Source organism: Festucalex cinctus, chromosome 14, assembly GCF_051991245.1.
Source record: "Festucalex cinctus isolate MCC-2025b chromosome 14, RoL_Fcin_1.0, whole genome shotgun sequence".
NCBI lineage: Eukaryota > Metazoa > Chordata > Actinopteri > Syngnathiformes > Syngnathidae > Festucalex > Festucalex cinctus.
Window position 1 is genome coordinate 8,626,003 of NC_135424.1, and position 27,740 is coordinate 8,653,742.

Below are 27,740 nucleotides of genomic sequence, written 5' to 3' on the forward strand. Positions count from 1 at the left end.
CAACACCTGTGGCTAAAGCAGTGTTAGGGTCTTACATTTTGGACCTGGATTTGCTACCTCTGTGTAAAAATAGTTGATCGCTGATAGGACGTTGTGATTTCCTGGGAATGTTGTAGCAATAATCAAAAAGTGGTGCATATTATGTTTATCTCATATCCTAATGCTGTCCTCACATAAGAAGTGTGTATCAAACTGGTGCAGCTAAAACGAAGATAGATCATTGTTGGTGGAGTGATGAAAAGCCATTTGGTCTCTATTTTTATATAGTCCTTTGTAAGATCTCTTTTCAGATGCTTAAGAGTTAGAGAATGAAAAAAAGCTGCACTTTTAAAAAGGGGTTTATTTCAGGTCAACAGTGGATGCAATGCAACTTCACTTTGACAAGCCTATGATGAGGTCATAGGAACTTAAATACAAGGAGGTGCTTTGCTGTAACAACCATTTCAACATGTTGGCATGCAGACACAATTCATGTGTGACGTTGTCAAAAACGTCACCGTTGTTTATTCTATCTAGACCATGTACATTTTGTTCTTTTGCCTTTCCGAGCGTGAACATTACCACACGTGGGCCATCAAGATAAAGCGACATTTGCAAGCTCATCTAGCGCGAGTGTGCATGCCAGCATGTATTTGCATGTTATGTGTTTGCCTGCGTGCGCTCAGAGGGCGTCAACAAAAGCTTCTTCAGAGCTCCTCGGTCTCGCCGTCGTAAGGCACGCTGTCCAGCTCCACGTGGATGCTGCTGGGCCCGCCGGTGCACACCCAGCCGATGGGTGTGCGGTTGAAGGAAGGTCGCAGGTTGATGTCGTGACCGTACACCACCGTGGGCTCAGCTACCACTCTGGTCTTCTCGGTGTCGGGCATTTGGAATTTCATGAACTGTAAGGCCTTTTCAAATCCACCGTAGGGCATGGCACTCCTGGCAATGTGAGACGATTGTCAGTTTGATCAGTTTTATAACCCGCTTTGCTGGGTTTTGCATAAACAACATTGGCTGCTAAAATCTGAAAGTTTCAGATGACTCTTTTAGGATAATTCATGGACATATTAATATAAACAGGTGTGGTCCAAGATTAGAAACCTGAGGTACTCCATTTTTTTTTTCAACAGCAGATTCAGATGCTGAACCAATCTTTAATAAAATCACTAGTGAATCATTTTAGCCAAACGTCACAAAACACAGACGTAATCTATATTTTATAATAAAGGCGAATACCTGTTGAAGCATTTGTACTTGCGCAGTTCAATGTGATGAATAGGGCCAGGCATGATCCCTTTCAGGGTGGCGAGCAAAGTTTCGTCGCCCTTCATGGCCTTCTCCCAAGGTGATATGTAGGCCTTCAGGTGCATTTTCTTAGCTGCGTCATCTTTTCCGCCATCTACGAACAAAAATTTCATTGGCTGGAAAATGAGACACACTGGAAAGTCTTACAGTAGCAGTGGCTGAGTTTTCTGTAGGGCGGGCGCTGGATAGATGGTTCTCTAGTGTAGACAAAGTCATTGTACAGCCAGATATAGTGTAAATTAAGGGTGTCAGAATTAGTGTGTTAATTTTGTCACTATTTTATTTTATTTATTTATTTTTTTTAACACACGATTCATGACTGCCCCTTACATGGAAAGTCTGTACTGGGAGAATTCCAGTCGCAACGCATCCGACTCGTCCACGTCAAAATTTAGCAGTAATAAATTTAATAATAATGAATATATTTGTGGAGACTGGGGTCAAGTTGTATTTGACAATTTTAAAATGTGCAGATTTAGGCGCTACTTCATGTTCAAGATTAGATAACTCTTAATGTGAAAATAATAATGTCACCAATGTCTAACAAATGCAATTATGCCATCAAGTGGCAGAAAAATGAGCTCAACACAAATAAATATCACACTCGTTTTTTTTTTTTTGTTTTTTTTTACAGTACAGTACATCTTTTTAATTTTAACTCAGTTTTATGAATTATGAAATTACTGTATCATACTAAAAGATGCAGCCATATTTCTATTTTTTTTCCACTTTTATAACAAGAGGATGAAAACTTGGAAACACATTTTATTGTACATTTAGAATAGATATGAAATTTGAGATTAATCGTGAATTAACTATTGAAGTCATGCGATTAATTACGATTAAAAAATTTAATCATCTGACATCCCTAGTGTAAATAATCTATGCACTGTCAATACTCCCAAATCCAAAAATAGAAGGGAAATAATTGATTTTACAGGTCAACAGAGAATGCAATCCAATCATATAAATGATTATCTTTATGTATTAAATTGGCCTGAAAGGGACAATAGACACTTGGAAAAGTAGAACTTGTAACAAATCAGTGCGATTTCAACAATCCTGCATACCAACCTTTTTTTGTGGATCCCTCACCCGATCCTCCATGTAGTCCATCTTTCCCATGCTGATTTCCGCCTCGTCCCCCCGCACTTCCTCCGGCTCCGCCTCCGACTCCGCCCGCTCCTCCAGCTTCTCCGCCCTTGCTCCCAGGCTTTGGTGGAGGCATGGGGGCCCCTCCCCCAAACACCATCCCTCCATAATGCAGTCGACTGGCATCCTTGCTGAGGAGATACCCGCCCAGATGTATCGTCTGGCTGCCCGTATGACCGCCCACCCCTGGGACATACTTCTGCAATTCGTCCTAAAAGGAAGCCAGATCAAAGTAACCACTGTTATTTGCTGATAAACCTGATCCAAGTTGGAACATTTTGCTGCAGGCTACCATGGAGTCGCCAATGAAAATGTCAGGGTTGTTCTCGTAGATGAACTTGTCCACCCGCTGCTGCCTCATCTTGAACATCTTGGAGCCTTTGTTCTTCAGCAGCGCCAACTCCTCCAGCATGATGTCCTTTGGCGTGCCAATCTTTCTTCCCAAGTCAAACTCGGATATCTTCACCACGGGCTCGTACTCTGGAGAAGTTCATTTAGCACATTAACTCACCCGACTGTACGTTATCGTGCTCTTGTCAAGTTCGGTTGGTGATGCTACAAACTATCAGACTTACCATCCTGAGAGATTTTTGATAAGTCAATTATGACTTTGGTGGGCTTTCTCCTCCTGTTTATTGGGGTGGGTGTTCTTGCAGGCATGGCTGTTGGGGGTGAGAAGTGACATTTTATTAGGCCAGTAGGGGAACCAATGAGTCTCTTAATGTTGGGATCGTCAACTGGCTCGGACCCTGTGGACTGGCATTATCAGAGTTTTGTGTTTAATGGTGTTATGGTGTCCGTATTCAAAGATGGAAGCTCAAGTTTGTTTTCGGTGTAGCGTCACCCTTCTGTCCAGTACGTACTATATGCAACTTTCAAATTTGGTACTGATCGGGCAAAATCTTTTCTTTGAAGAAATTGCAGCTCTATGCCATCATGACAGATTCAAACCTTGATGGCATGAGTCTTTTCAGGCATTGTTTCTTGATACTTTTTTTGCGAGTCTACTCATAGTAGACATGCACACCGAAGTTCATGGATTTGGGGCCTGAATTTCCCAACAATTCCGAGGGGCACTATAGGTCTTAGGATATGAGATCCATATCAACAACAACACCCATAGTTCACTGTTTACTGTCGACGTGCCATAAAGTCATTCCGCTCAATTCGAACACCTCACATAGGCAGTTACTACTCATTTGTCAAGTTCAAGGCCGATCACATCATTACCGTACACAGTACAGTGAAACCTCCAAATTGAATACCCAAAAAATAACAAGATCAAAAGTCCAACTTTGAGCCCAAACCCCGATTATTTGCAAATTCAAGCAGGATATCAGCCAATCTCATGAGACTTCAGCTCAGGGAATACGTTGAATCTTAATTATTCCTAAATTGTGCTACATGGGCTCCCTCTAGTGGTGTGTGAGGAATCATTGAATTAAATGTCTTAACTGTGAATTATGTTACAGTTGCTTCAACATTTTTTTTTTTAATCTAGTACAGTCCAGTACATTTGTTAAGTACAATTTAGATTTAATTAAGTACTGTTTTTTTTTTTTTAATTAAATTTCTATATTTGAAGGCCAAAGTCCAAAATGTTTTTGTTCAAACTGTACATTTTATAGTGGCTTACAATAACTTTGAATTATGCATTTTCGGGAGTAAAACCACTTCTTTAGGTTATTGAAGGATAATTTCACAATTCTATTTAACTTCTTCTTTAGATTTTCTTTTGTTTGTTATTTAGCAATGCTACCACAAAAGTCTGCCAGTGATAGTAACACAACAAGAACTGTGGTGAAAACAAAACTTTTTCTTTTTTTTTTTTTTCTCCATTGTTAAACTTGTTTTTCACTGGTGTGGCAGTTAAGTGTTTTTAAATGTAACTTTAAACATCAGCAGTTCAGTTAATAAAGGTTCATTCAAAATTTGTTTTTGAAACAATCAGAGTAACTTAGAAGTCAACCAGCGTTACAAAAACGATTTTGTTCAGTGTTGGAGGTTCGGTTATATTTTGTGTCTGGTTCAAAATTTAGGGTGCTTCCTACCATTATGTTCTGGTCACTTGTGTTTTGTTTTGTATTTTGTCCCCCCCCTCTTTTTTTTTTCTTTCTTGTGAGATGGCCATAAGCACCTCCAAAGTTCCTAAACATGTTGAGCACCCCTCTAGTTAAAAGGAAAAACATCACATCGAGTGACTGTAACACAACCCACATGGCTATATTTAAAATATCCATCCCTAGCCAAGACATTGAGCGAAGAGTAAAGGCGTCATTTGACCATCAGCGTGTCTGATACAATCCATCAGCACACAAAAACACACCTGCAATGTAATCCTTATTTTGAATCTGTTATGGAACATCACTGTTACTCAATGTAGCGTTGGTCAAATAAATTCACCGGTACAGTTTAAAATCCTCGAAGATGATCTGGATCAGCCTCTCAGGTTTAACACCCCCCACCCCCTTTTCTGGGATTGGTGACGGCATATTACATCTATGCAGTGCCCAGAGTGGGAGGATCAGCACATTGGCTCTTTTGAAGATGCAAGCAGCTCATCCAAGTGGCATCAAATTCAATTATTTAAAAGCATGCTCATTAAAAAATAATGCAGTATTGCCGTAATGAAGCATAGTCACTATTTCCTAATACCTTCAGAAAGCATCATTTGGAACATGCCTCACATGTTTACCTTACTTGTTTAGCAAATTTTAATCAAAGCTGTCAGCTGACTAAAACTTACCTGTTTTTTTTTCTTCGTTTTTTATAATCCTGTTGCGGGCAGAGAAGTAAGAGACCCAAGATCCCGAGTTGACAGATCCCACAAAAGCGTACAACTAGTCGAATCCCGGTTCGGGGGTCAGTACGACACCCACCCTACTCTCAGATGGCAGGTCGTCTCTTCCAGGCTGGGGCTGCGGGTGGCAGCGGTGTGGTGGAGGTGGATTTTGAGGAGTATGAATAGGGATGCAGGAGCTGCTAAGGCATGGAGGGGCGGGTGGGATTTGGGGGTCAGTCATTTGGCCAGCTTAAAGTGCTGATGGGGATATTAAGGGAACAAAATGATTCTCCCAGATGGTTGTGGAGCGTATATTTAGCAGCAGGAACGCAGGGAAGCCACATCAGTTACAAGATAACCCCAGGAGACCACAGGGCGTGTTTAGACTACACACCGTGTGAGAGGAAAGGCAAGGCAAGTGTAAATGCGCACATAGTGTACACAGTGCATGTGTGAGGATAAGCATATGTGTGTTTTAAGTCACTCCAGGGCGGTTTGGGATACAAAGTGAGGGTCAGCCACACTACACCTTACATCACTCTTGAGCAAGAGTGGGAAAAGTATGGCATGTATTATTCTTTAATCTGGCCCAACGAGCATTTACATGATCAAGAGCCCTGCATTTTCTTAACTAAAATTAGATTACTAAAATGATTTTTTAAAATTTTATTTTATCTCATTAAATAATTGATTAATTCATTCATAAAATAAATTATTCGTGACGTGTTTTTTTTTTTTTTTTCCAATTGTAATAAATACTGTTGTTACTTGAGATACGAGTAATCATTCATACGGCTGTTTTGCTTTGTCTTAGATACTAGTGTGCCCTGTGATTGGCTGGCAACCAGTCCAGTACAGAGTTACATTATTTCATATGAAATTAAAGAAAAACTGTGTGATATTAATCTCATGTAGGCATACCTTGAGACTGTAAGTACCCACCCGTATATGCCCTAGACTACAGACTGCAATACTCTACTGCCACCTAGTGACAGAAAAAACACCACACTGTATCAGATCAAATGAAAATTAAAACAAACTATGAACATATTTTCTAAATTAATGCATGTCTAAATCAGAATCGCATCACAAAATTGTCATAACTGTATGTGCATAGGAAATACCATTTTTTGATTACTCCTGTGTTTTTATTATTATTTGTACTCTGTATTTTGTATAAAAAAAAAATAATAATAAAAAATAACAATACTACTACTACTACTACTACTACTACTACTACTACTAATAATAATAATAATAATAATTTAAGCTTTTAAAATCCATTGCTATTTTATTTTGACTATTTTATCTCATAAAAGTGAGTACACGCTCACATTTATTCAGATATTCATTATCTGGGTGGAACCGCTGGATGGTCTTGGCCACTGTGCTGCAGCTCAGTTTCAGGGTGTTGGCGATCTTTATGTAGAGCAACTTTTTGTTCCTCAGATTTTCAGTGACCAGTATTAGAGTGTGAGAGCGGGCTCCAGGTGGCGGAGGGGTACCGTCACTTACCTGAGGTGCAGGCGGCGTGGGCTTGCTTCCCCGCCTGGGAGACTATATTTGTATGTGTGCATGTTTGTGTGAGTGAGTGAAAAAAAAAAAAATGAGAGCGTCAGAGCTATAATACTAAATTTAACACACCTGCTCCTTAATCACACCTGAAACCCCGTATATAACTGGGGAGGAAAAAAATAAAACTACCTGTGCTCTATTTCAACATTTTCACTTTGGGGTGTTTGGCTATTAGTAGCTTTATTTTGAGGGAACAATAAATTTACACTGTTGTATAAACTGTACACTACATTTCTGTGTGTCAAAGTGTCATTTCTTTAGTGTTGTCCCAAGAAAAGATATAATAAATATCCTCAGAAATGTGAGGGCTGGACTCAGTTTTGTGAGATAATAATGTATGAGTGTTGGACATGTACCTTATATTAGATTAAAATACAGTAGAGTCGTATGGTTGCATTAATGAACAACTGGGGGCAGTATAAAACCAGACACGTCAGACAAGTGGTGCATTTCAGATCTAATTTTATTCATCTACAATTTTGTCATTTTATTGTAAATATAAACATCTTCACACATGTCAATAGCCAGACATATTTGTAGTTATCATACTTTACAGTGTTTTATCCACAAAAAAACTTTTGCAGAATTGACATCATCCATACTGTAGAAAATAACCAAAGAATAACCTCTAATCGTAACTCTATTTTTTTTTTATTGCAAGCATTATTATTAAAAATAAAGCGCACACATCTCAGTGCATCAACTTTTTTGCCATCTTTACCATCTAATCTCTCGTCCTGATCCCCCCTAATCATATTCTTGTAACAGCTTCAGGCTGTGGGTGTTCACGACTTAAACACTTTAACTTTGAATCTTGCCTACAAACAAAAATATGATCAAATCTTTCATGTGTATTTTTGATCACTGACCACATTCAATTGTCTGTCCTGTTATTGTCCTAGCGATCAATTCCACCTCTCCAAAGCCTCTCTCATATCATAAAACCCTTTTATTAATACAATAAGTCAACCTTCCCTTGCACAACATATAAAATCAACAAAATACACACTTGTTCATCTGTGTTATTTATTTAATAAAATAATTTGCATCAGTTACAGAAGCTGTACACAACTAATATGCTGTAATGTGACATAAGTGCACATTGTCTACCAGGATTATCAGAGGAATTTTAATACCAGAGTGCCACAACAGTAATCAGTTTAATAATTCCATAGTAGTTTTATAAATATTAATTTATATTTAACATATTTTGTGCATTTCAAATTAGAATGAATGTGTTTGCATAACCCTATTTTTGCTAGTGTACAGTGTTAGTACGGATGCATGTAAGTAAGCAGCAACATTAAAATGATAAACGTTTTATTTCTGGAAGCTTGATCTCTTTTTGCGTTTAGGTGGAGGGAGAAGACAACCCTTTCCAAAACCAAGTAACCAAAAAGCTATGAAACTATACCATGTGATGTTTGCCTAATTCTTTGGCAAAATAAGCAAACCAACACTAGCAGCAAAGGTAATTACAATGACGAGACTGTGAACAGCGCACCTGGACTTTTAGTGTGGTAACGCTTACTTTTCACTTATTTAAAATGCCCCAGGTCTCCACACATGAGGCTGTACACCCCCCTTAGTGGCCACAAAACGCGGTTTGGGTGCCTGAATTGCGTTGGACTTGAGAGGGGGCAGCGAAGAAAGCACACTGAGCTCAGGAGCACTCTTGAACTGCTTGGCTGCCTGGAAGCCTGTGTTGTAAGACACCGGACTGTAAGGTGTTGCCACACCAGGCGCATCCTTCGGAGGAGGCATGGCAGATAATTTTGGAAGGCTGGGCAATCCACCTATTTGGGAGGAAAATGAAGCTGACTCTCTGAATGGGGCTCGTGCCAAGTTGGTGTCGGGGGTTGGAGCAGTCGGACCACGAGATGGAGAGGTCATGTCAGAGTGATCTATACGCTCTCCAAGACTGGTGGCTGAACGCGGTGCAAGGACTTTAGGAACTAGAGTGGGAGCAGACATGGGTGTTGGTGTTGAAAATCTCCTGATCTCATAGGTGCGAGCTGTTTTTATGGGTATCTGCTTCGGTGAAGTTAATGAGCTGCCCACCATTGCCGTATAGTGTCCCTGCCTCTGGTCCTGGCGAGAAGGGCTGGCTGAGAGATTTGCAGCACTACCACTGTAGTTAAACATAGCAGAGTTGAGCTGGTAAGGCTGCCTTCTTATGAAATCCAGAGCTTGGATGCCCTCTCGCTGGGAGCCACCTCTACTCTTACTAACTGACTTGACCATGTTCCTCTGTGGCCCTGTGGGGATAGAGGGGGTGAGGAGTGGGTTATACCCTATGGGCGGAGGGGCACGCACATTGGAGGAGTATTTCCATTGAGAGGGAAGAGAGGGGTTGGATGAGGAGTCAGGGTGTTGTGCAGTGCCGTGCAAGGACACTTCCTGTTGGTAGTGGGTCTGTGGAGGGGCATCCACTACATACATACCCATGCGGTTCTGTCTGCGAGCAAAGAGCTGAGCCCCCTTGCCACCTTCTTGAATGATCTGTGGGGCCTCCTGCAGAACCCGAGGCTTGGGTGCCACAGGAGGAGGCATTTTTGCCATGCCGCTTCCTTCCTGTCCACCATCATAAAAATCTTCAGAGAATGGTTGGCCATGCTTGTGATGCGCGGCCCTCTCATCAAAATTCTGCACCATGGACAAGAGCTCAGGATTCGGTGAATTCTTCTTGACTTCTGGCACATTGAACATAGGCTTGGGTTTTCCGCCACGACGTCGAGCCTCAAGTAAGATTCCTGTACGGCCTCCTGGACTAGATAGAGGGGTTTGATCTGATGTTTCTGGATCGGAGACCATGGACACTGGTGCTACAGGTGTCATGGGAATTTGAGTTGGGCATGGAGGAGCTACTGGCACAACTGGAGGGCCCAGTGCAACCCGGTGAATTGAACTGGGAATTTGAGCTATAGGAGGAATAGTAGCTGAAACCATGAACTGTGGTGTCGCAGACACCACGGGCTGTGGTGGACCTGGTACCATATGCTGTGGTGAAGCCAAAACTATGGGCTGGGATGGAGTGGAAAATGTGGGCTGTGGTTGAGCTGGTGGCATTGGAGGCACATTTACATATTGGACTGGATAAGCAGCAGTCATCTGTTGAGCTTTGTGTGTTGTCTCTACAAAAGAGGAACTGGTTGAAGGATTTAGAATGACAGAAGCCTCTGCTGTGCGAGTTACGGGACCAGAAGGTTTAGAAGAGACTGGAGGGCCGGGAGACAGCTGTAACATGACTGATGTAGCATTAATAGCCTGCTCTGGGACAGCGGAAAATGGTGGTGGCACAGCAGCTGCTGAGGTAGGTCGCTGGATTGTCTTTGTGGCAGATGGTTTGAATGCTACGGGAGCTGTTGCAGCTCGGATAGTAATGAAGCCAGGTGTGAAAGGACGTGCAGTTCTGTTGAGAACATTACTGGCAGGTGGTTCTTGTATGGATGTCTCTACTGGTGGTGTATTGCCAATGACCATATCCACAGAGGCGATGGCTGGCCTGGGTCCCCCTTGTGTACCCATTCTAGCAGTTCCACCTGTGACCGAGGATGGATCTCCATTCGACATGTTAAAGGTTGCTTGGGCTTGGTATACATCTGGATGTATGGCTGTATTCCCTTGATTGTCAGGGTAAAACATCTGGGCTTGCTCATTTATTGCCTGTTGGGCCGCCTGCGATTGTGTCGCCTCCACCTTCTTGGCATGCTCAGCAGCTCTTTTCCTCTGCTGTTCAAACAACTGGGCACCCTTCCCTGTGGTGGCATTCAAGCCCGGACTTGGACCATCTTCCTCCCTGTCCCCACGGCCCTCGACACCCGCAGTTGCCCTTTTCTCAAGCATATCCAAGTAGTCACTATCCCAAGTTGGGTCAGGGGCAGTCGAAAATCCCTCTTCCTCAAATTCGGACTCGCTGCCAGGTAACACCCCATCTTCTTCTTGTGAGTCCAGGTACTGATCCTCATCCACACTGCCAAAGCTCGTGAGGGTATACTTCTTGGAGCGCTGCCGCCTTTTCTTGAACATCAGCACGCCTTTGGAGTGAGGGTTGGGTGCATCCGTCAGTAGGGATGCAATTGTTCTACACTTGCTTCTGGCTTCCTTTACCTGCTTGTCCTGTGGTGTATCTCCTCGATTAAGCTCTGTAGAAGGTAAAATATATTTCATTATTCTTTTTGATTGCATTGAATAACTACACAATCAATTAATGTATCCTGTCGAGTATGGTCAGACATCTCTGAATTCTTTCTGTGGTCATCATACAAACCTGTCTTGAATGACAGGGTTTAACAGCCATCAATCACCTCATCTGCTTCAGTAGCACATTCTGGAAAAATTCCAGGCAAGCCTTAATCTTCTCACATTAACTGAAGTCAAGGGTAAATCTGTGAGTAAGTTCATGTATGTGCAAGCTGGTGAAAAGTTGCAAAGCTGCTGTGTAGGTGGCTGGAAGGGGACTTTATTACGTCCTAAGTATGCACTCTACAAGGTACAACATGAGTATTATTTTGTTGTGCTTTCTTTACTTGATACCTTGAGTACAGCACACAAATAAAAATGTGCTTTGGAGGACTTGTTTCTCCATGAGTGTGACGGAGCCGAATCTTTGTGTATGGTGTTCGAAACTGGTAAATGTAAGATTTGTTATTTTTTTTATTTTATTTTTTTTATCTTCATGTGTACGGTCTGTACCAGATAAACAGCCTTGTAGGATTTGAAAAATTCTAAGACCTAAGACTGATCACTGAATTTTGTGCTCGAAACTGCTGGTTAAAAATGGAAACACATGTTCTGTTCCGTGGCATACCAATGAGAATGTTCATAAGTTGCTGTACTTACTAGCTTGCTTGGCCTTTTCCATGTAGGTTGTTGTAAGTTCCTCATCAACTGGGTTACTCACAGGGCCCACCATGGGCACTAGCTGGCTACGAGAGCTCAGCATCATTGCCTCCTTTGCCCTCTCGGGGGATACCAATGGCACGTTAGCAATCTCTAGGAAGTCCTCCTCCTGCTCTCCATCCCGTGGCCCCTGGTCGTCTGCAGACGAGATGATGGAAGATGTCTCAGTTGATGTCTGGGAGGACCATATTCCTGGAGGAGGGGGCTGGTAAACCACTTCCCTTCGTGCTACCCCAGGCATCCCGCCGTTTCCACCTCCCCCATGTCCTTCTGTCATATTTGGATAAGCGTGTGCATCTGGGGCGCTGTCATAGCCACTCATCTCCGAAGTCTCCCCTCCCTCAGGGGAGGTCCGTCCTGTCGGTTTACCCGTGTTGGAATTGGGGCTGCGTCGTTTCTGACGCCGCTGCCTCTCGTAGCCTGCTACGTCTGCATCGCTATCAGTCTCGCCATAGTAGGCCTCACTACCAGGCGGCGAAGTCAGACCGCTGGTTAGGGAAGATCGGCTACGGTGGACCTCACGGATGGGCGCTTGGTGGAGGTCAGTGGGTGACAGGGTCTGCAGGGATGCACGGTACTCCTTGTCAATGCGAGGGGATGGGGCACGGGTCACAAGCACCACAGACTGAAACCCAGCAGGTGCTCTGTAATTTGGAAGGTTGGGGAAAAGACAATGAGAACATGCAAGATTTGCAGTTGAAAGAGACTACACTATATACACTACAAACTTCCAACAAAAGTGAACCAACATAATCCTTTTGTTCTTACCTTTTAACACGGATGTGTAATATCCCTGGAGAGGCATCTATGATGAGCATAGCCTGGGCATGGGATATCATATCACATGGATGATCATTGATGGACACCAGCTCGTCCGTCTCTTTCAATCCGGCTCTGCACGCCTTGCTACGTTTACGCACCTACGTCAGCATAGATAGAAAGAACTGCAGTCACTCGCAACAATCAAAATCGGGTCTCTTATGCCCAAGGTCTAGAATACATGTACAGTGAACCACCATTGTTGGCACCTTTGGGCCAAGGAACTGTGAGTTGGAGGCAATTAGAAGCTTTTTCGAGGTGCTTCAATTACTTGTGGATTTTTGCTATTCATGACATGGTTTTGCCAGAATAATGCACTGTACATTAATGTAAAAATCCATTAAAAACAAAACAAAACAATCATGGTCACATTCCATTGATTTTCACAATAGAGCAGACATGTCAGCAACAGGCAAGTTGATATGTTCTAAAAATAATATAATAGAGCAGGCTTTATTAGAAACACTACAACACTGCAAGGGTATGCTTCACATATACAGCATTACATGCATCCTAATAAAACCAACCCACTGAGAGGTGCTGTTGTAACAAGCAAATTAATGTTTTACTGGCTTCACAAGTCAGTGGTTTGGCTTATCGAGCGAGTCGGTGGATTTCAAATGTGCATGGCAATGTTTGTGTCTCGTGTCTGAGGTAGGGCTTATTCCTCTGACAGCTTTGCCTTACTGTGAACATATGCCACATGTTGCCGCTCAAGTGGGACACTCATAGACACTTAACATTTGAAGCTTTGCTATTTGTGCCCAGGGTCTGTCAGGACCGTGGCAGTGTGCCTATCCAAAAGTGCCTCAGGTCCAATACCAATCATGTCAGTGAGCCCCATAATGAACACAAGTCTCAAGTCTTAACCTTCATGTTTCAAGCAAGTTTCAAGTTATTGTGGCAAAACAAGTGAGGTCAAGTCCCAACTAAATTTCAAGCAAGTGGAGTCAAGTCATTACTTTTAAGCTAGTCGTAGTTAAAGTCACATAGTCTTCCTTAGCCATAAAATACGAAGTGCTTTATAAATAAAGTTAAGTTGAGTTGAGTTGAGTTGAGTTGAGTTGAGTTGAATTGAGTTTGAGCGTATGGGTTGCCACTTTTGCGTGCATTACACAAATAACATGTTGAGTCAATGTACGTTAGTTGAAGTCTAAATCAAGTCAAGTCATAATATTGCTGACTTAAGTCTGACTTGAGTCAAGTCACGTGAAGTCATCTGATTGGACTGGCCCCCACCACCAGTAATAATGAATAAAGTCAGTGCAGTGTCGCTCGCACAGTATTAGCTACTGTCCCAACTGTACCATTAGACTTAAAAAAAGAATCGCCTGAGTCAACTTAATTAATTTTCTCCTCGGCTATTCTAGTTGACACGTAAGGCAATCCCACATCCTCATTTAGCAAAGCTTTTTTTCAAAGTGGCCTTCTTGTGGTGCAGCATATCAATGATTCATTCATTCACCTTGCGGTCAAAAAGCGTAACAGTTCCCTTACAAGCCGACAAACACGCATACACGGGAGCACACCACTGGTACAAAAATACACATTCACTCATAAATAAGCACACAAACGCGCACAGGCACCGGTCCACAGGCGCAAACCCAGTGCTCCCAAAACTCCAAACGGTCAGAGCTCTTACACCTGTTGGCGTAGATGACGTCTGACGTGATCATGCCTTCCCTGCTCTCAGGGGTGAAGAAGAACACCAATTTAGGAACAGCAACAGCTGTCTTTTGCCGTAAAGGTGATTTGGTGTCCCCGTCACTCGGTGTAAACACTACAACTAAGTCATCAAGCGAGAGACTAAGGTTACAAAAGTGCATTGTTTAATCAGGGATGTTGGGCTTTGAAATTTCAGGGTGGACCTTTGTAGGTGAACTTAATGTGACCTCTAAACTTTTGAACGCACACGATTAACTGCTCAGAGTTTTGCTGTTCACTAACAAGTAACCGAATGGCGTATTTGACCTGTGAATCGACCAGTACCCACGTGTTCTGCTCCATCTCAGCCCATGGCTTGTATGTATTCTGTTGGAACCTACTGATGATGAACTTTTTAATAGTCACGACTACGCAATGACCAAATCCGTCAAAATCAACGGCATCATTATTATTTTTGCAGTTTTGGTTTTCCTCTCAAAACGGCCTCATCTCCCGCTGCTCTTGCTGGCCGTCTGGTTGTCTGTGATGCACATGCGCAGTAGTGGTAATCCGGGTCATCTAATGTAAACAGAAGCATTGCGGCAGTGTTAGCAACAGAGTCTAAAACTTGTGGCTAATGTCTGATATCATTTCTGATGTAGGGGCCGTCATGTCTGCAATCTAGTTTTATCACACACAGGTTATGTATATGTTGAATGTAACGTAACCAGGCTGAATTGGTCTTGCAACGGCCATGCACGAGCAAACGGCTGCAACTGAAGAGCACATGGTTGTGTTGATTAAAGTGTGGGTAGCACACAGTTATGTTGATTAAAATGTGGGTTGGCAAATCACCTCTTGCTTATTTCGGCAAGTTTTCTGGTCACACATGCACGAATCGATAAACAATTTACTTGTGTGTTTTCAAATTTTAGTCGCAACCATATACAATGGTTAAATACTGCTGTCTGTTGATCAATTGTTATGTGATATCTTGGTCTCACAATATCAAATATAAACATGAAGAAGACCACTATTTAAATACCATCTATTTTTTTTCATCCCTACAGCTTTTCCCAAGTTAGGGTCGCAGATTTGTATGATACAATCAATATTCAGTTTCAATGCCCCTTTCCTTGTAATTTTTGACAGGTTTTACAGGTGGATACAGTTCCTAACCCCAACCTTCCCTATTTATCCGTGCTTGGGACCAGCACTGAGTTGGGCTGACTTTCACCCAAAATCTCCATGTCACATATTGATCCATAGACCGAACCTAAGATTATCACAAGTAGAGGGTGCACAGGGGTGTTTTTTTTTTTTTTTTAAAGCACTTGAGCTGAAACGCACACCTTCTAACCGTATGACCCACCGCTTCTCAACCAAAAATAGAAACCTGCTCAGTCAACACTTAATAAAAATCATGTTCCCGTTGAATCATTTGTGGGCATAAAAGCCTTAATAGATGTCATCCAGCTCATGTGACGGATGATGTCAAGGATGGAGTACTCGTAAACAAAAACAAAAACAAGTGATAGACGTTTACATTTTATTTTTGTGCATTCTGTTATAAAATGTAGATAAATATGTATTTGAATCTAAAAAAAAAAAAAAAAAAAACATCCAAAAATGTCAAATTTAAGGACGCAAAAGATCACAAGGCTTCCATCTTCCTGGAATCATCACACCATGCGGCATCTTAATCCCGACTTTACCGCAGTGATGCATGTGTTTCCATATAAATCTCAAATAACGTGACAGCCTGAACTTGAGCGAGTGATTATAGTGCCAATGGCATACAATGAAAACACATTAACAGTTTGGTACGCGGTGAATCTGAACCTGAATCATAAAACCATGACATTACCAATTAAATGTGGACAAAGTCATTAGTACATATCCACCATTGGTGGATCACCAAGGTCATATTTTATCTAATTTTTGTGTAGGTCTATTGACATGGCTTAGTTGACGACGTGTCCAATCTTTCCATTTGAAGTTGAAGAAAAATGTTGAGTGTTAAGCATGGGTGCATAGCTCATACTGCTTCAAATGAGTCTGTGATGGAAGATAATATTTTATGTCCTTTAAACCTACACAATACCAAATTTTCACTCATAAAATCTAAAATATCAGTGCTAAAAAATGCCAATCGTCCGAATGAGTGCCTCATCTTACCTTGGCCACCTGTAGTGGTTTCTGGTGTTCCACACCACCCTGCAGACGGAAGCCCCACGGCGCTCCACCGGACAATGTAATCAAAACTTCCTCTGCAACCATTCTGACGCTCTCCTTTTCACCTTTTTTCTGGCTTTTGTTTTTGTCTTCTTTTTCCTGGATCTGCCCCTGTTCTTTGTTTTTTGTTTGTCTTTTATTCTTGCCTGGGTGGGGGCCCTCAATGCCTTGGCCCCATGGTGAGCAGTAAGGGCCCCCCTCAAACACTCCAACCTACGTTTTGCCTGCCACGCTGTCCGGGCTCTGACGTTTTTCTAAGTCCATCCCCGAGGACCAAGCTCATACCTGAACGTAAAAGCACACACACACACACTGGTGTGCTCCCCGCCCCCCACCACCCTGGCTAAGGGTATGATGGGATGGAGGTCCGCTTACACTGAGGAATGCCTTTCCCCAAATGAATGAGGGACGGCTCGAGCGCAACACTTGTCCTGTCGCTCAGACCAGCAGTATGCCACTGAGCTGCTGATAGCCCCTCCGAAAATAGCTCTTCGCTACCTCTGCTGCTCCGCCAGCTCCTCTTGCAGACCAAAGGGGAAAAAAAAGCGAGTGCTCAGGAAAATCCAAATAACAATAGTAAAAAAAAAAAAAAAAGAACAAATAAACAAAATAAATTATAAAATCTGCGATTGGCTGGCAACCGGTCCAGGGTGTACCCCGCCTACTGCCCAAAGCCAGCTGAGATAGGCTCCAGCACCCCCTGACCCTTGTGAGGAATATGCGGTCAAGAAAATGGATGGATTTAATTATAAAATATTAAATATAAAATGACTAGGAAAATAAATCAATAAATTATAATTAATGAAATTTATGCAGATTTATGATAATTTATTGGGGCATTGTGGGGTAATTAACGGGGTAGAGAGTGGCACGGTTGTCCTCACAAGTTAGCAGAGGTGAGCACATCCATCAGTCGTCAATTCCCATCAATGGGGTATATGCCACGGAAGAGGCGGGACTGTTTTTGCACATCAGCTTTGGTTCCGGTTCGGTTTGCGACGTGTGGGCTGCGTCAAAATACTTGTGCTTCCGACTTTGTGCCCCTCGATTGCGCGTTCGCAACCCAGACGGGAACCAAATTCGTGCAAAATCACAGAAGTCGGAAGTCCCGCCTCTTCTGTGGCATATACCCCATAATGATGCCCACTTTTGGCGAGTAATGACGCGAACTCTTGAAAAAATACACGTCTACGTCCGACACACGGCATGAGTACAGACAGTCCTTTCATTCCGTGTTTTTTTGCAAGGCTTCACGTCACAAAGCGTTCTCCGAAATTGAGCAAGCACTCGGCAAAAGGTGCGCATCGTTATCGACTGGAATTGACAATTGACGGAAGTTAGCAACTCTCTCCACAACCGAGTACTACATAGTCCTCAGTCTTTGCACATTTTCAGTAATTATCTTTAAACCGAAACACATCTTTGGATCATGTGTGAGATCACACGTTGCCCACCACTAGCTGAAATATTTCAAGCCCATCTCTACTGTAACTTCTAACATCTACTATGTTTATCGTACGGGATGGGTTATTTTTTCGTTGATTGTTGTGAGGCTACTGTGGCATCCGTTCAGCTCCTCTGGGAAAGAAGACGTTCAAGGCTGTCATCATTGAGCTTTTGGGATAAATGAAGGAATGACGAGCCAGCATAGCTTCACTGAAATGTGTCTCCAGTATAACTACTGAATGAAATACAAATGGGTATCACTAGATACAGGAAATTCACTAAAGTTGGAGATATTTTCAAAAACAAATAAATAGATAAATAAAACATGCTTTTGTTTAGACAACGTCAAACTTCATAAATACATTACATGTCGTTTTTTAGTTGAATGTGATCATAAAATTACTGAGATATATTTTGTCTTTTTCGCTAAAAATAAAAATATATATATTTTGGAGATATGTGTGATGAAAAAAACTTGGTTTGTTTCGATATTGTCACTGTCAATAAATAGTGTCTCCAAATTTGCACCCCCCAATCACAAAGAAAGCTTTTTATTTTTCATATAAAAATGACAAATGACATAATTTGGAGATTCATGCTTTTCACATATTAATAAAAAACAATGAAATACATGATATAAAAAAATTAATTTGGAGATACAGTTCATGTATTAAAAACATGAAACTATGGAAATTGATCCTTTTTTTTATATAAGAAACATAATTTGGAAAGACTGTACGCGTAAACTTTTTTATTTTTTTTGGTAACAGCTTGTTATCTCCCATTTTTGTGTTTTTGACGCTATAATCCAAAGGACAAAGAAAAAACCTTTTGTTTGTATGTTTTTTAATTTGACAGTTATGACGTTTCCTACTCTAAAAACAAAGCAGTATCCATAGCATATACAGTATCCCGGACAACAGAGAGTAGGCGCATGTAAACATGGCTAAATTATGCTGTATTTTCCTTTGGGGCATGGACTGGCCTTTAAAGTGTTTTATATAGTATAGAGCTGGATTCCCCAGCAGTGCGGTTAATATGAACGCTGTGCTGGAGGTGACCAATGATAGCTGCTCCCTTTGGCAGCTCTGCTCTGCAGCTGTCTCCGCATCTCAGGATAGCAGCTAAGATCGGCCCTCCGGGTCAGACGCTCGCAGGAAATGTCACCCCATTTCCCCCACCTTGGTATCAGATCTAACGAGTTAAAGCATGGTCTATTTTACACAGATTAAACGTACTCGGGTTTTTGTCAGATCTTCAGTTACTCCAGAATGGAGAAGGTGATATACTGTGTCAACCAGTTTCAACATCAATTGTGCCATTAACACCCTCTTGTGGTCAGAGGTGGTACTGTAGTTAAGGTGATTTTTTATTTTATTTTTATTTTATTTTATTTATTTTTTTAAGGCATAGTGACCCGAGCCCTGCCGCGAATAGCGAAAATCAATATTATTCAACACAAACCAACCACCTTCACTCGAGCCTCATCAGTGTTGGCCTTCTTAGGCAATATCTAAGATCACATTTTTTAAAGTGAGACTTTCAGGGGGGCATGTGAAATAAATTTTATTTTTTTTACGGTGTTCTATAGGTTCAAACCGTTATCTCATTCATCAATGGTTTGGGTGCCGATTATTAGTTCCCCTGATCCAGCCACAGATAGCCATTATTGAAAAGTACAACAGCACCTCTTTGTGGCCACAAAGTTTCATTACACAGGAACCGCATTACACTTAATGTGTGGTATTAATATAATCATATAAATTAGATTTCTAAGTTCCTCCTATCGAACTTCACACATGCATCCAGAACTGAGCCAATATGCTTTCCCCCCAACTATAGCAGGACGAATTAAATACATAAATAAATAAATTAGTAAATAAATAAATAATATTGAAAAGTCAGCTATTTACAATGCCAATTTTAATAGCTTGGCACAATGGCCGGAAATTCATAATGTTTTTATTGAGAAAGTTTCTGAATACTTTATCATAGCAGCTTTTGTGACGTGAACGGATATCTGCAAACACTTGTTGTGGAATTTTCAGCAGTTAGGCGAGATGAATAAAATAGTCTGGAAAACAATTTGTCTTTTGGGTTTCTTTATATTTGAAGCTTCAAATATACACAAGTCTAACAGAGCAGTGTACAAGATAGTGGTCTGTGAGAGAGTGCGCAGAAAGACGAAAGCAAGATTCTTTTAGGAATTTGGGAGGCGAAGGGAGGGTCAACTGGGCAGGGAAACGTGCAGTCTCTTCCGAGCAAGCTTATCAGTGAACGTCACTTTGTTATTCCTTCATGTACAAAAAATGAGCAGTCCATAGTGAAACAAACTCCAGGTGTCCGTAATACAATACAGTACAAACTTATGTTAATACATGTTAAATAATTATTTTCCATAACATTCCCCCCTTTGGATCATTCATTGATCCATTAAAATAAGAAGACAGGAAAGACAAGGCGAAAAAAAACTATCCAGCTTCCCACCCCAGTCACGGATTAAGGGAAACCTTCATCAACCACCTCTAGAAAAATGCTATTTTTTCGGAGGACAGATCCACCTGAATAATACGGCAAAAAAAAAACAGGGGGGGTGGAACAAAGGATACAAGCCAACAAAACAAAACCATAAAACAAAAGCACAATAATAACCGGCAAAACGAAACAAAACAAGATAAAAAAACAAAACAAAATAGATACACAATAAAACAAAGAAAATACTTGAGAGGGCGAAGCAAGGCCACCGATACCGGGACGGCAACGACGGCCACCCAAGCTTAGCAAACAGAATCATCATCGGAAAGGTCATCAGGGAGCGGAAACGGAAAATCATAGACCACAACACTGGGGAACACAACTTGATTCACAGCCATAGTAGTTGCAATAGAATTGGAGACAGAGCACAATCCCAATGGCAAGGAGCGGAGCCAACACCTTCAACATAATAGCATACCAGGGGCCAGATGTAAGCCAACTAAAAGGGTCAAAAGAAGGAGAGGCACCTGGGGTCTTCCGACGGACATACTGTTGAAGAGAAGTCAAATTCTGAAGCGCTAACTGAATAGTATGGCCAGAGCCAGTATGGTCAGGAACAAATGTACAACAAGTCTCACCAATGACTTTACACACACTTGACTAGCAGCTGTAGATGTAATGCACGCTGAGGTGTCTTTTGCTGTCAGGTGGTGAATCCCTGAAAGGAGCTGAAACGTGATTTGCGACATGTAGCCTCGGGCCCGTTGAGAACACCTTGTCTACAACGTAGGGTGGTGGCTTGGCACGCCACGCCTTCTTTGAGAGCGCTGGACAGCCACTGGAGATGACTCCCCTAGCCGATGTCAGGCTAAGCCAACGTCGGCACGGATGAAACCAGTTTGCAGTGGCTTACGTGGACCCAGGTGGCCCTCACAGCAACCTTCACCGCTGTCTGTGTCGTGAGGAGGACCTGGTAGGGACCTTGCCACCTTCTGGACTGACAATTCTTTCTACGGAAATCCTTCACCAACACGTAGTCCCCGGGTTGGAAGGTGTGCAGCGGGCCCAATGCCGGAGTCGGGAGTGCAGCTGCCACCTGGTGTCTGACATTAAACAAAGCAGAGGACAGATTAGTACAATATGACAACATGGCATCTTCGCACAATGTTGTAGACGGCGGAGGTTTATTCGGCGGTTCCAGACCAACATGAGGCGGGGTGGCGAAGAGCACTTCAAAAGGGCTGAGCTTGGAGCGGGTCCGCTTCCTCGTTCGCATGTATATCAACACAATAGGCAGAGCCTTCGTCCATGGAAGGCCTGTTTCCTCACAGCACTTTGCTAGTTCATTTTTAAGTGTGCCATTTTCTCTCTCAACAGCGCCCCCGCTGGCTGGGTGATATGAACAGTGTTTTGTCACCCAGATAATCTCCCACCTGCTTAATGGCCTCGTTTGCAAAATGAGTGCCACTATCACTAAAAATTTTTGTGGGAATTCCCCATCTGGGAATGATTTCTCTTAACAAGGCTTTTGCCACTGCGTTCGCAGTTTGTGCCGATGTAGGAAAGGCCTCAACCCATTTGGACCACATGTCAACCATCACCAAACAGTGTCTTTTCCCCTCTGATGGTGTGAGCTCAATGAAGTCCATCATAAGATGTTCAAATGGCCGTGTAGGTGGTGGATGTGCAGCTAACTGTGGAAGTTTAACCCCTCGACCTACATTTTGCGTAGCACAAATCAGACAGGCTTCACAATATTTTTGCGCAACAGTGATAAAACCCTTTGTAAACCAATATGTATCAACAGCAGATAACATCCCCCCTTTCGACGCATGATCCAAACCATGTGTCAATTTAGCAAAATAAGGGAAAAAATGCTTCGGAAGGCAAGGATTGCCATTTGGGCCCAGCCAAATTTTAGTAGCGACTTCAAAATGTGCCCCTAAAGATTTCCACAGATTCTTTTCACTTGGTATAGCAAACTGTTGCATGTCATGCAGTGATGCGACCGAATCAGATATAACAGGGGATGCCAACAAAACAGGATAGGTATAGGTAGATGGTTTAGATGCAGCACTTTTGGCAGCCACATCAGCAGAGGCATTTCCCAATGAAACAGGGTCAAAACGATTAGTATGTGCAGTACATTTGCAAACCGCAATGGAGGATGGCAATAAAATGGCCTCAAGGAGCTCAGCAATCAGAGAGTGGTTGAGGATAGAGCCCCGAAATCGTGTACCACACCAAATGCATACCTGGAATCTGTATAAATAGTAACAGACTTGTCTTTAGCCAAACGACAAGCCTCAGTCAGTGCGATGAGCTCCGCTGCCTGTGCTGAGAGGTGACATGGAAGAGGGCCAGACCGCTCCACAGCAAAATCAAAAACAACAGAAAAACCAACACGGTTAGTGCCGAAAGCATCACGAAAAGCAGAGCTATCAACATACAAACTTAAGTCAGGGTTAGCAAATAATATTTCTGTCAAGTCAGATAAATAGGCCTACAAAAAATAAATAAATAAATAAAATTCAGCCAAGCAGTCATGTCGTTCACAGTTGTCAGGCAAGGGCAAAAGAGAGGCAGGATTTAGATTGGTGCACCGTTTTACTTCAAAATTTGGCATGTCCAAATGGCATATGTGGTACCTAAGATACCCGGAGGCAGACAAATGGGAGGTTTTCTGCTCCATAAGAATAAATAAAACTACATATAATATCAAAAATATAAGAGGTAAATAGCCTACTATATCCCTGGATACAGTTAATACTTTTTCGGCAACAGCGACAGCTCACAAAAATTTTGGAGGACCCGCAGCCACTGGGTCCAATTTTGATTAAAAAAATATATATATACAAAAATATAAGCTTATCACCATATTCTTACAAATAGGACAAAGGTCATACAGCCCCTACACTCATTAACGGCCTAAATAAATAATTTATAGGATTCAACACTATAAATAATCTATATAAACCGCAACACTAACAACGCGGAAACCTTAAATCAATCACTGTTCGCTGGGGGGCGGGCACGTCACAAATTTGCTTTACAAAAAACATGGGTGTCCACAACCGAAAATCAGGACACAAAACGATAAACTCCTGTTTCCAGCAAGAGAAAAACAAAAAAAAATCATCCATCCATTTTGTTGACCGCTCATTCACACAATGGTTGCGGGGGGTGCTGGAGCCTATCTCAGCTGGCTTTGGGCAGTAGGCGGGATACACCCTGAACTGGTTGCCAGCCAATCGCAGGGCAAAAAAAATAAATATATAAAATAAGAATAAATAGGATTCCTCCAATGGCTTCAGTTTCACCAAATTTCGGTCAAAAATCAGACTTGGGCTTAATCTAAATGGGTTCAGCCTCTTTTTTTTTTTTAATCCAACATATTTCTAAGAGGCTCAGAGATTAACAGGTACTTCAGCCAAAGGAGGAGGGAGTTGGGACAAATCTGTGTAGGGTGTGAGTGCAAAAAACAAACAAACAAACAAAAACATTAAAAAAAAAGTGTTAATGTTTAAGCCGTCAGCATCCTCTATTAGATAGGGAGACCTGACAGCAGGTGTATACATGGTATGTGTCACTTTGAAAACATCATAAATGCATAATCAAAGGAGTGTGTGTGTGTGTGTGTGTGTGTGTGTGTGTGTGTGTGTGTGTGTGTGTGTGTGTGTGTGTGTGTGTGTGTGTGTGTGTGTGTGTGTGTGTGTGTGTCCAATCTGTGATGGCTTCACAGTGTTTAATCCAAGGACCCAGATCCCCCCCACTTATCAATCACTTATATATGCCTTTGAGAGTGAAATGTGTGGCCTGGCTCCAACTAAAATTTGAGTTGTGTGGGTGTGTAAGAGAGACAGAGATAGCGCTGCGCATGGAATTCCAATAAAAGATACACAACATAAGATGATCATCAACAGCAGAAAAAAACTCCTGCTCATAATCACAATCGGGGCCCCGAACCACATGGGCAGTACAGTGAAGGGAATGAATCGGCATAAAATCAGCCCGTGACGATACCACTGTTCGCGCTCGGGCCAGCAATTTAGACGCAGTAGATTGTGGAATGAGCCATTGATAAACATACAATGAGCTCGTGGCAGAATTTGGGAAGGAAACTAGGGAACACGCAGACCTAGTAACCTTCAGGCCATCCGATGTTGAGATTAGATTGAGGCCCAGAGCGAGCATCAAATCTCTTCCCAACAGGTTCACTGGACAGACCATAGATAGCAAAAAACTATGTTTTAAAGAGGAACAAATTGGGTTGTCAACGTCCCCTTGGTCAATTACCCTTAGTGGTTTTGTGAACCTTTCCTTCACTGTAATCCCCGCAGCACCAACAAAGTACACAAATCGGCCGGACATTTGACAGCCAGGCAGGTCGGATTCTTTAACAACTGAATGTGTGGCACCTGAGTCCACAAGGAATGTAATATCTTTTCCCAAAACATTCAAAACCATCGATGGACATTTTTTAAAGGCTTCCGGATTATAATTAAGATAAGTCTCTATCGGTAGCATAGTTTGTTGTTCAAGTCTCTGGATTGTCTCTGTGATAAGTGTATGTGTGTCACTTGTCACTTCCCTTTTCAGCTGCTGTAGGCAGAGGTTCCGTCTCCATCGACCGCACCTCCCCCTCTCCCTCGCGCCCTCAGTCGGACTGGGACTGCCGTTCAGACTGCTGACAGTACTGGGGTTGACCATGCTCTTGGGACCCCCATCCACCTCGTCCACCACGCCGCTTGTCTCGGGTCCTCTTGGGGCATTTCTTGGCCCAATGGTCCATGCTTGAGCTGGCTGAATTTGCGGTGTCAGCGCATTCATCATTGTGAGTTGGGCCTTGTAGGTGACATCTTTGTGATGTTTTTCCCTCCTTCTCCTTGTTTCTGGCCATGCAATCTTGGGCATGAAGGGCATGGCGGCGTATGTCTTCGAGGCGAGCCTCATTGACACAGACACATGATTTGTTGACAGCATCTGCCAGTCGAGGTAGGAGGCCATTGCGGAAAGCATTACTGAGGTGAACCTCCCATGGGCTGGGTGTCGCTTCCATGACAGTTGGTTCTGTGAGTCCACTGTTGTCCTTGAAAACCTTGTACAGGCGACTGAAATAGTCAGCGACAGTCTCGTCCGCATTTTGCCGGCGGTCCATTCTGGGATTGACGGGGCGATGATTGCTGGTCACAAAATTGGCGATTTTCATGTGATCAGTTGGGCCCAATTTCATCATGAGGAGGCGATTCAGTTCAGGCACAGTGGGCGTAAACTGCTGGCAAAAGGTGAGAAGTGCTGCGGCAAATGTCCCTCCATCAGCGATATCAGGGAGATGATGGAGATTGTCTTTCATATCTTGATAAGTCCAGGGCCGAAACACAAAGGCTGCCTCACCCGTGGGACCCATGACTTGGACCATGGGAGCAGTGAGAATTTTGCTCTCTGGCTCATCCTTAATGGGCTGTTGTAGAGTGCCGAGCTGTTGGTGAGAGCGGGTGCGAAGGCCAACAGGGGTCGAGGTCACCGCTGGTGCGGAAGGGGAGGCAGGCAAGCTTTCACTCAACCAGGATGCCGGGGAAGGCCCAGGAGCGGCATCAGGAACATGGTGAGGTCCATATGTGGGCATTAGCCCCACGTATGCATGAGGGGGTTGAGGGAAGCATGGTGGGGTTGGAGCAGGTTGAGTCAGTGAAAGGGGTGGTGGGACTGGAACTTGCTGCGGCAGGAACGGAGGCGAAGTTGGAACTTGCTGCGGCGGAGGAAAAGGAGGTGCGCAGTTGAGGAGAGGGTCCCACGTGCCTGTAAAATAAGGGCAAAGGGAGTGACCAGCATGGTGTTCTGTGTCATTGCTTCCATTTCCTTTCCCATTGTCAACTTTCTTTTTCCCTTCCACTGTCAACTCAGACATTTGACCGAGAACATGCTTTTTCAAGCAGAATTGTGTTTCCCTTTCCCGCAAACACAAACATTCCATATGACATTCCATTTCTTTCAGGTCCGACATTTTCACTTTTCACTTCAGTCTCTGTCCTACAATTTTCTTTCAATTCTGACACTTGTTTCAAACTTAAATACCCCTTCTAGAAACCCAAATTCAGACATCCTAGACATTTAACCTCGCAAAAGAATTTAGACCATATTTCCTCACCATGTCGTCAACTGGCCCCCCTCGGGAAGTCAAACCTCCCTACAGTTGCTTTCTCACATTAGAAGTATTCTAGTTTCCTTCCAATATAAGAACAGCCGTCAAAATTGTATCTTTCTCAAGAGATAAATGAGTTTCGCAATCTCAAGAGATCAACAATTAAATAAGACACAGACGTCTCTGTGAATCACTTTGTTTACAGGCACAAAGAAAAAAAACCCGTTGATAACCACCAACACTGCAAAAATAGTTCACTCTTGCAGTGCAGTAGTTGAATCAACCTCAAGTTGTTAATAAGCAAAATCCCTGCTTAAAATCCTAAGACCAACTCTACGAACCTCAGGTTTCCCGGAAAAACCCTACTCTGGCCAAGACGTTGACGACAGGACTTGGTGGTCACGAATTTAGAATATATTCATATATATTCTCACTTACCCAATTGAATTAGAACAAAATCAAATTCCAAATATTTTGAACTAAAACAAAATTAGAAAATGTACATCTCACCGACTACTGGTGAAAATTTTGAGTTCGTTGGATAGACGTGAAGTCGACCGGATCCACCCAAGGAGTCGGTCCTCTCGTCTCGAGAATTTTTGTTGAGGTAGAGGGGAGTCTGAATTAGACCCCGGAGGCCACCCACCGACGTCCCTGAGGTTCACCGACGGATCTTCAGTCATCCCACTTCTGACACCAAATTGTTGTGGAATTTTCAGCAGTTAGGCGAGATGAATAAAATAGTCTGGAAAACAATTTGTCTTTTGGGTTTCTTTATATTTGAAGCTTCAAATATACACAAGTCTAACAGAGCAGTGTACAAGATAGTGGTCTGTGAGAGAGTGCGCAGAAAGACGAAAGCAAGATTCTTTTAGGAATTTGGGAGGCGAAGGGAGGGTCAACTGGGCAGGGAAACGTGCAGTCTCTTCCGAGCAAGCTTATCAGTGAACGTCACTTTGTTATTCCTTCATGTACAAAAAATGAGCAGTCCATAGTGAAACAAACTCCAGGTGTCCGTAATACAATACAGTACAAACTTATGTTAATACATGTTAAATAATTATTTTCCATAACACACTCATGGAAACATTAGAAAAATACATACTTGTACTTGTTTGTTGGGCGCTTACCTATATCCTAAACATATGGATTAAACAAATAAGCAATCACTATATGAGTATTAAGATTAGATTTCAATTAGAAAAAATATATACATTGCTTGTCTGCCTTGCTGTATTATGCATGAGTTATTGCTATTTCATGATTCAGTATGATCAGTTT

The 27,740-nt window shown here is 42.6% G+C and overlaps 2 protein-coding genes and 2 long non-coding RNA genes across 4 annotated transcripts in view; 1 reads left to right on the forward strand and 3 right to left on the reverse strand.

Moving 5' to 3' along the window:
* LOC144000943 (uncharacterized) overlaps window positions 1-27,740 on the forward strand; it is an 89,461-nt gene that overhangs the window by 773 nt on the left and 60,948 nt on the right. The window lies entirely within an intron of this gene.
* Window positions 321-5,372, reverse strand: myoz1a (myozenin 1a). The gene is made up of 6 exons (XM_077495537.1): window positions 5,186-5,372; window positions 3,015-3,101; window positions 2,732-2,919; window positions 2,362-2,650; window positions 1,219-1,381; window positions 321-921 (listed from the first exon to the last, which is right to left on the reverse strand). The coding sequence occupies exons 2-6, from the start codon at window positions 3,097-3,099 to the stop codon at window positions 687-689; spliced, it is 960 nt and encodes a 319-aa protein (XP_077351663.1). The 5' UTR covers window positions 3,100-3,101; window positions 5,186-5,372; the 3' UTR covers window positions 321-686.
* On the reverse strand, window positions 7,332-16,478 carry synpo2la (synaptopodin 2-like a). Its single transcript, XM_077495678.1, has 4 exons — window positions 16,340-16,478; window positions 12,467-12,618; window positions 11,639-12,342; window positions 7,332-10,941 (listed from the first exon to the last, which is right to left on the reverse strand). The coding sequence occupies exons 1-4, from the start codon at window positions 16,439-16,441 to the stop codon at window positions 8,339-8,341; spliced, it is 3,561 nt and encodes a 1,186-aa protein (XP_077351804.1). The 5' UTR covers window positions 16,442-16,478; the 3' UTR covers window positions 7,332-8,338.
* Window positions 19,928-27,521, reverse strand: LOC144001288 (uncharacterized). The gene is made up of 2 exons (XR_013278429.1): window positions 26,970-27,521; window positions 19,928-21,420 (listed from the first exon to the last, which is right to left on the reverse strand). It is a non-coding gene; the product is annotated as an uncharacterized LOC144001288 (long non-coding RNA).

What these genes read in the sequence shown, in the direction of transcription:
- synpo2la (XM_077495678.1), bottom strand. Translation starts at nt 16,441, where the DNA reads ATGGTTGCAGAGGAAGTTTTGATTACATTGTCCGGTGGAGCGCCGTGG. An exon ending in TTACACATCCGTGTTAAAAG is followed by an intron (nt 12,343 to 12,466) that starts GTAAGAACAAAA and finishes TCCAAATTACAG; the next exon opens with AGCACCTGCTGGGTTTCAGT. An exon ending in GGAAAAGGCCAAGCAAGCTA is followed by an intron (nt 10,942 to 11,638) that starts GTAAGTACAGCA and finishes TACCTTCTACAG; the next exon opens with AGCTTAATCGAGGAGATACA.
- myoz1a (XM_077495537.1), bottom strand. Translation starts at nt 3,099, where the DNA reads ATGCCTGCAAGAACACCCACCCCAATAAACAGGAGGAGAAAGCCCACC. An exon ending in ATCAAAAATCTCTCAGGATG is followed by an intron (nt 2,920 to 3,014) that starts GTAAGTCTGATA and finishes GAACTTCTCCAG; the next exon opens with AGTACGAGCCCGTGGTGAAG. An exon ending in TTTTCATTGGCGACTCCATG is followed by an intron (nt 2,651 to 2,731) that starts GTAGCCTGCAGC and finishes GCTTCCTTTTAG; the next exon opens with GACGAATTGCAGAAGTATGT.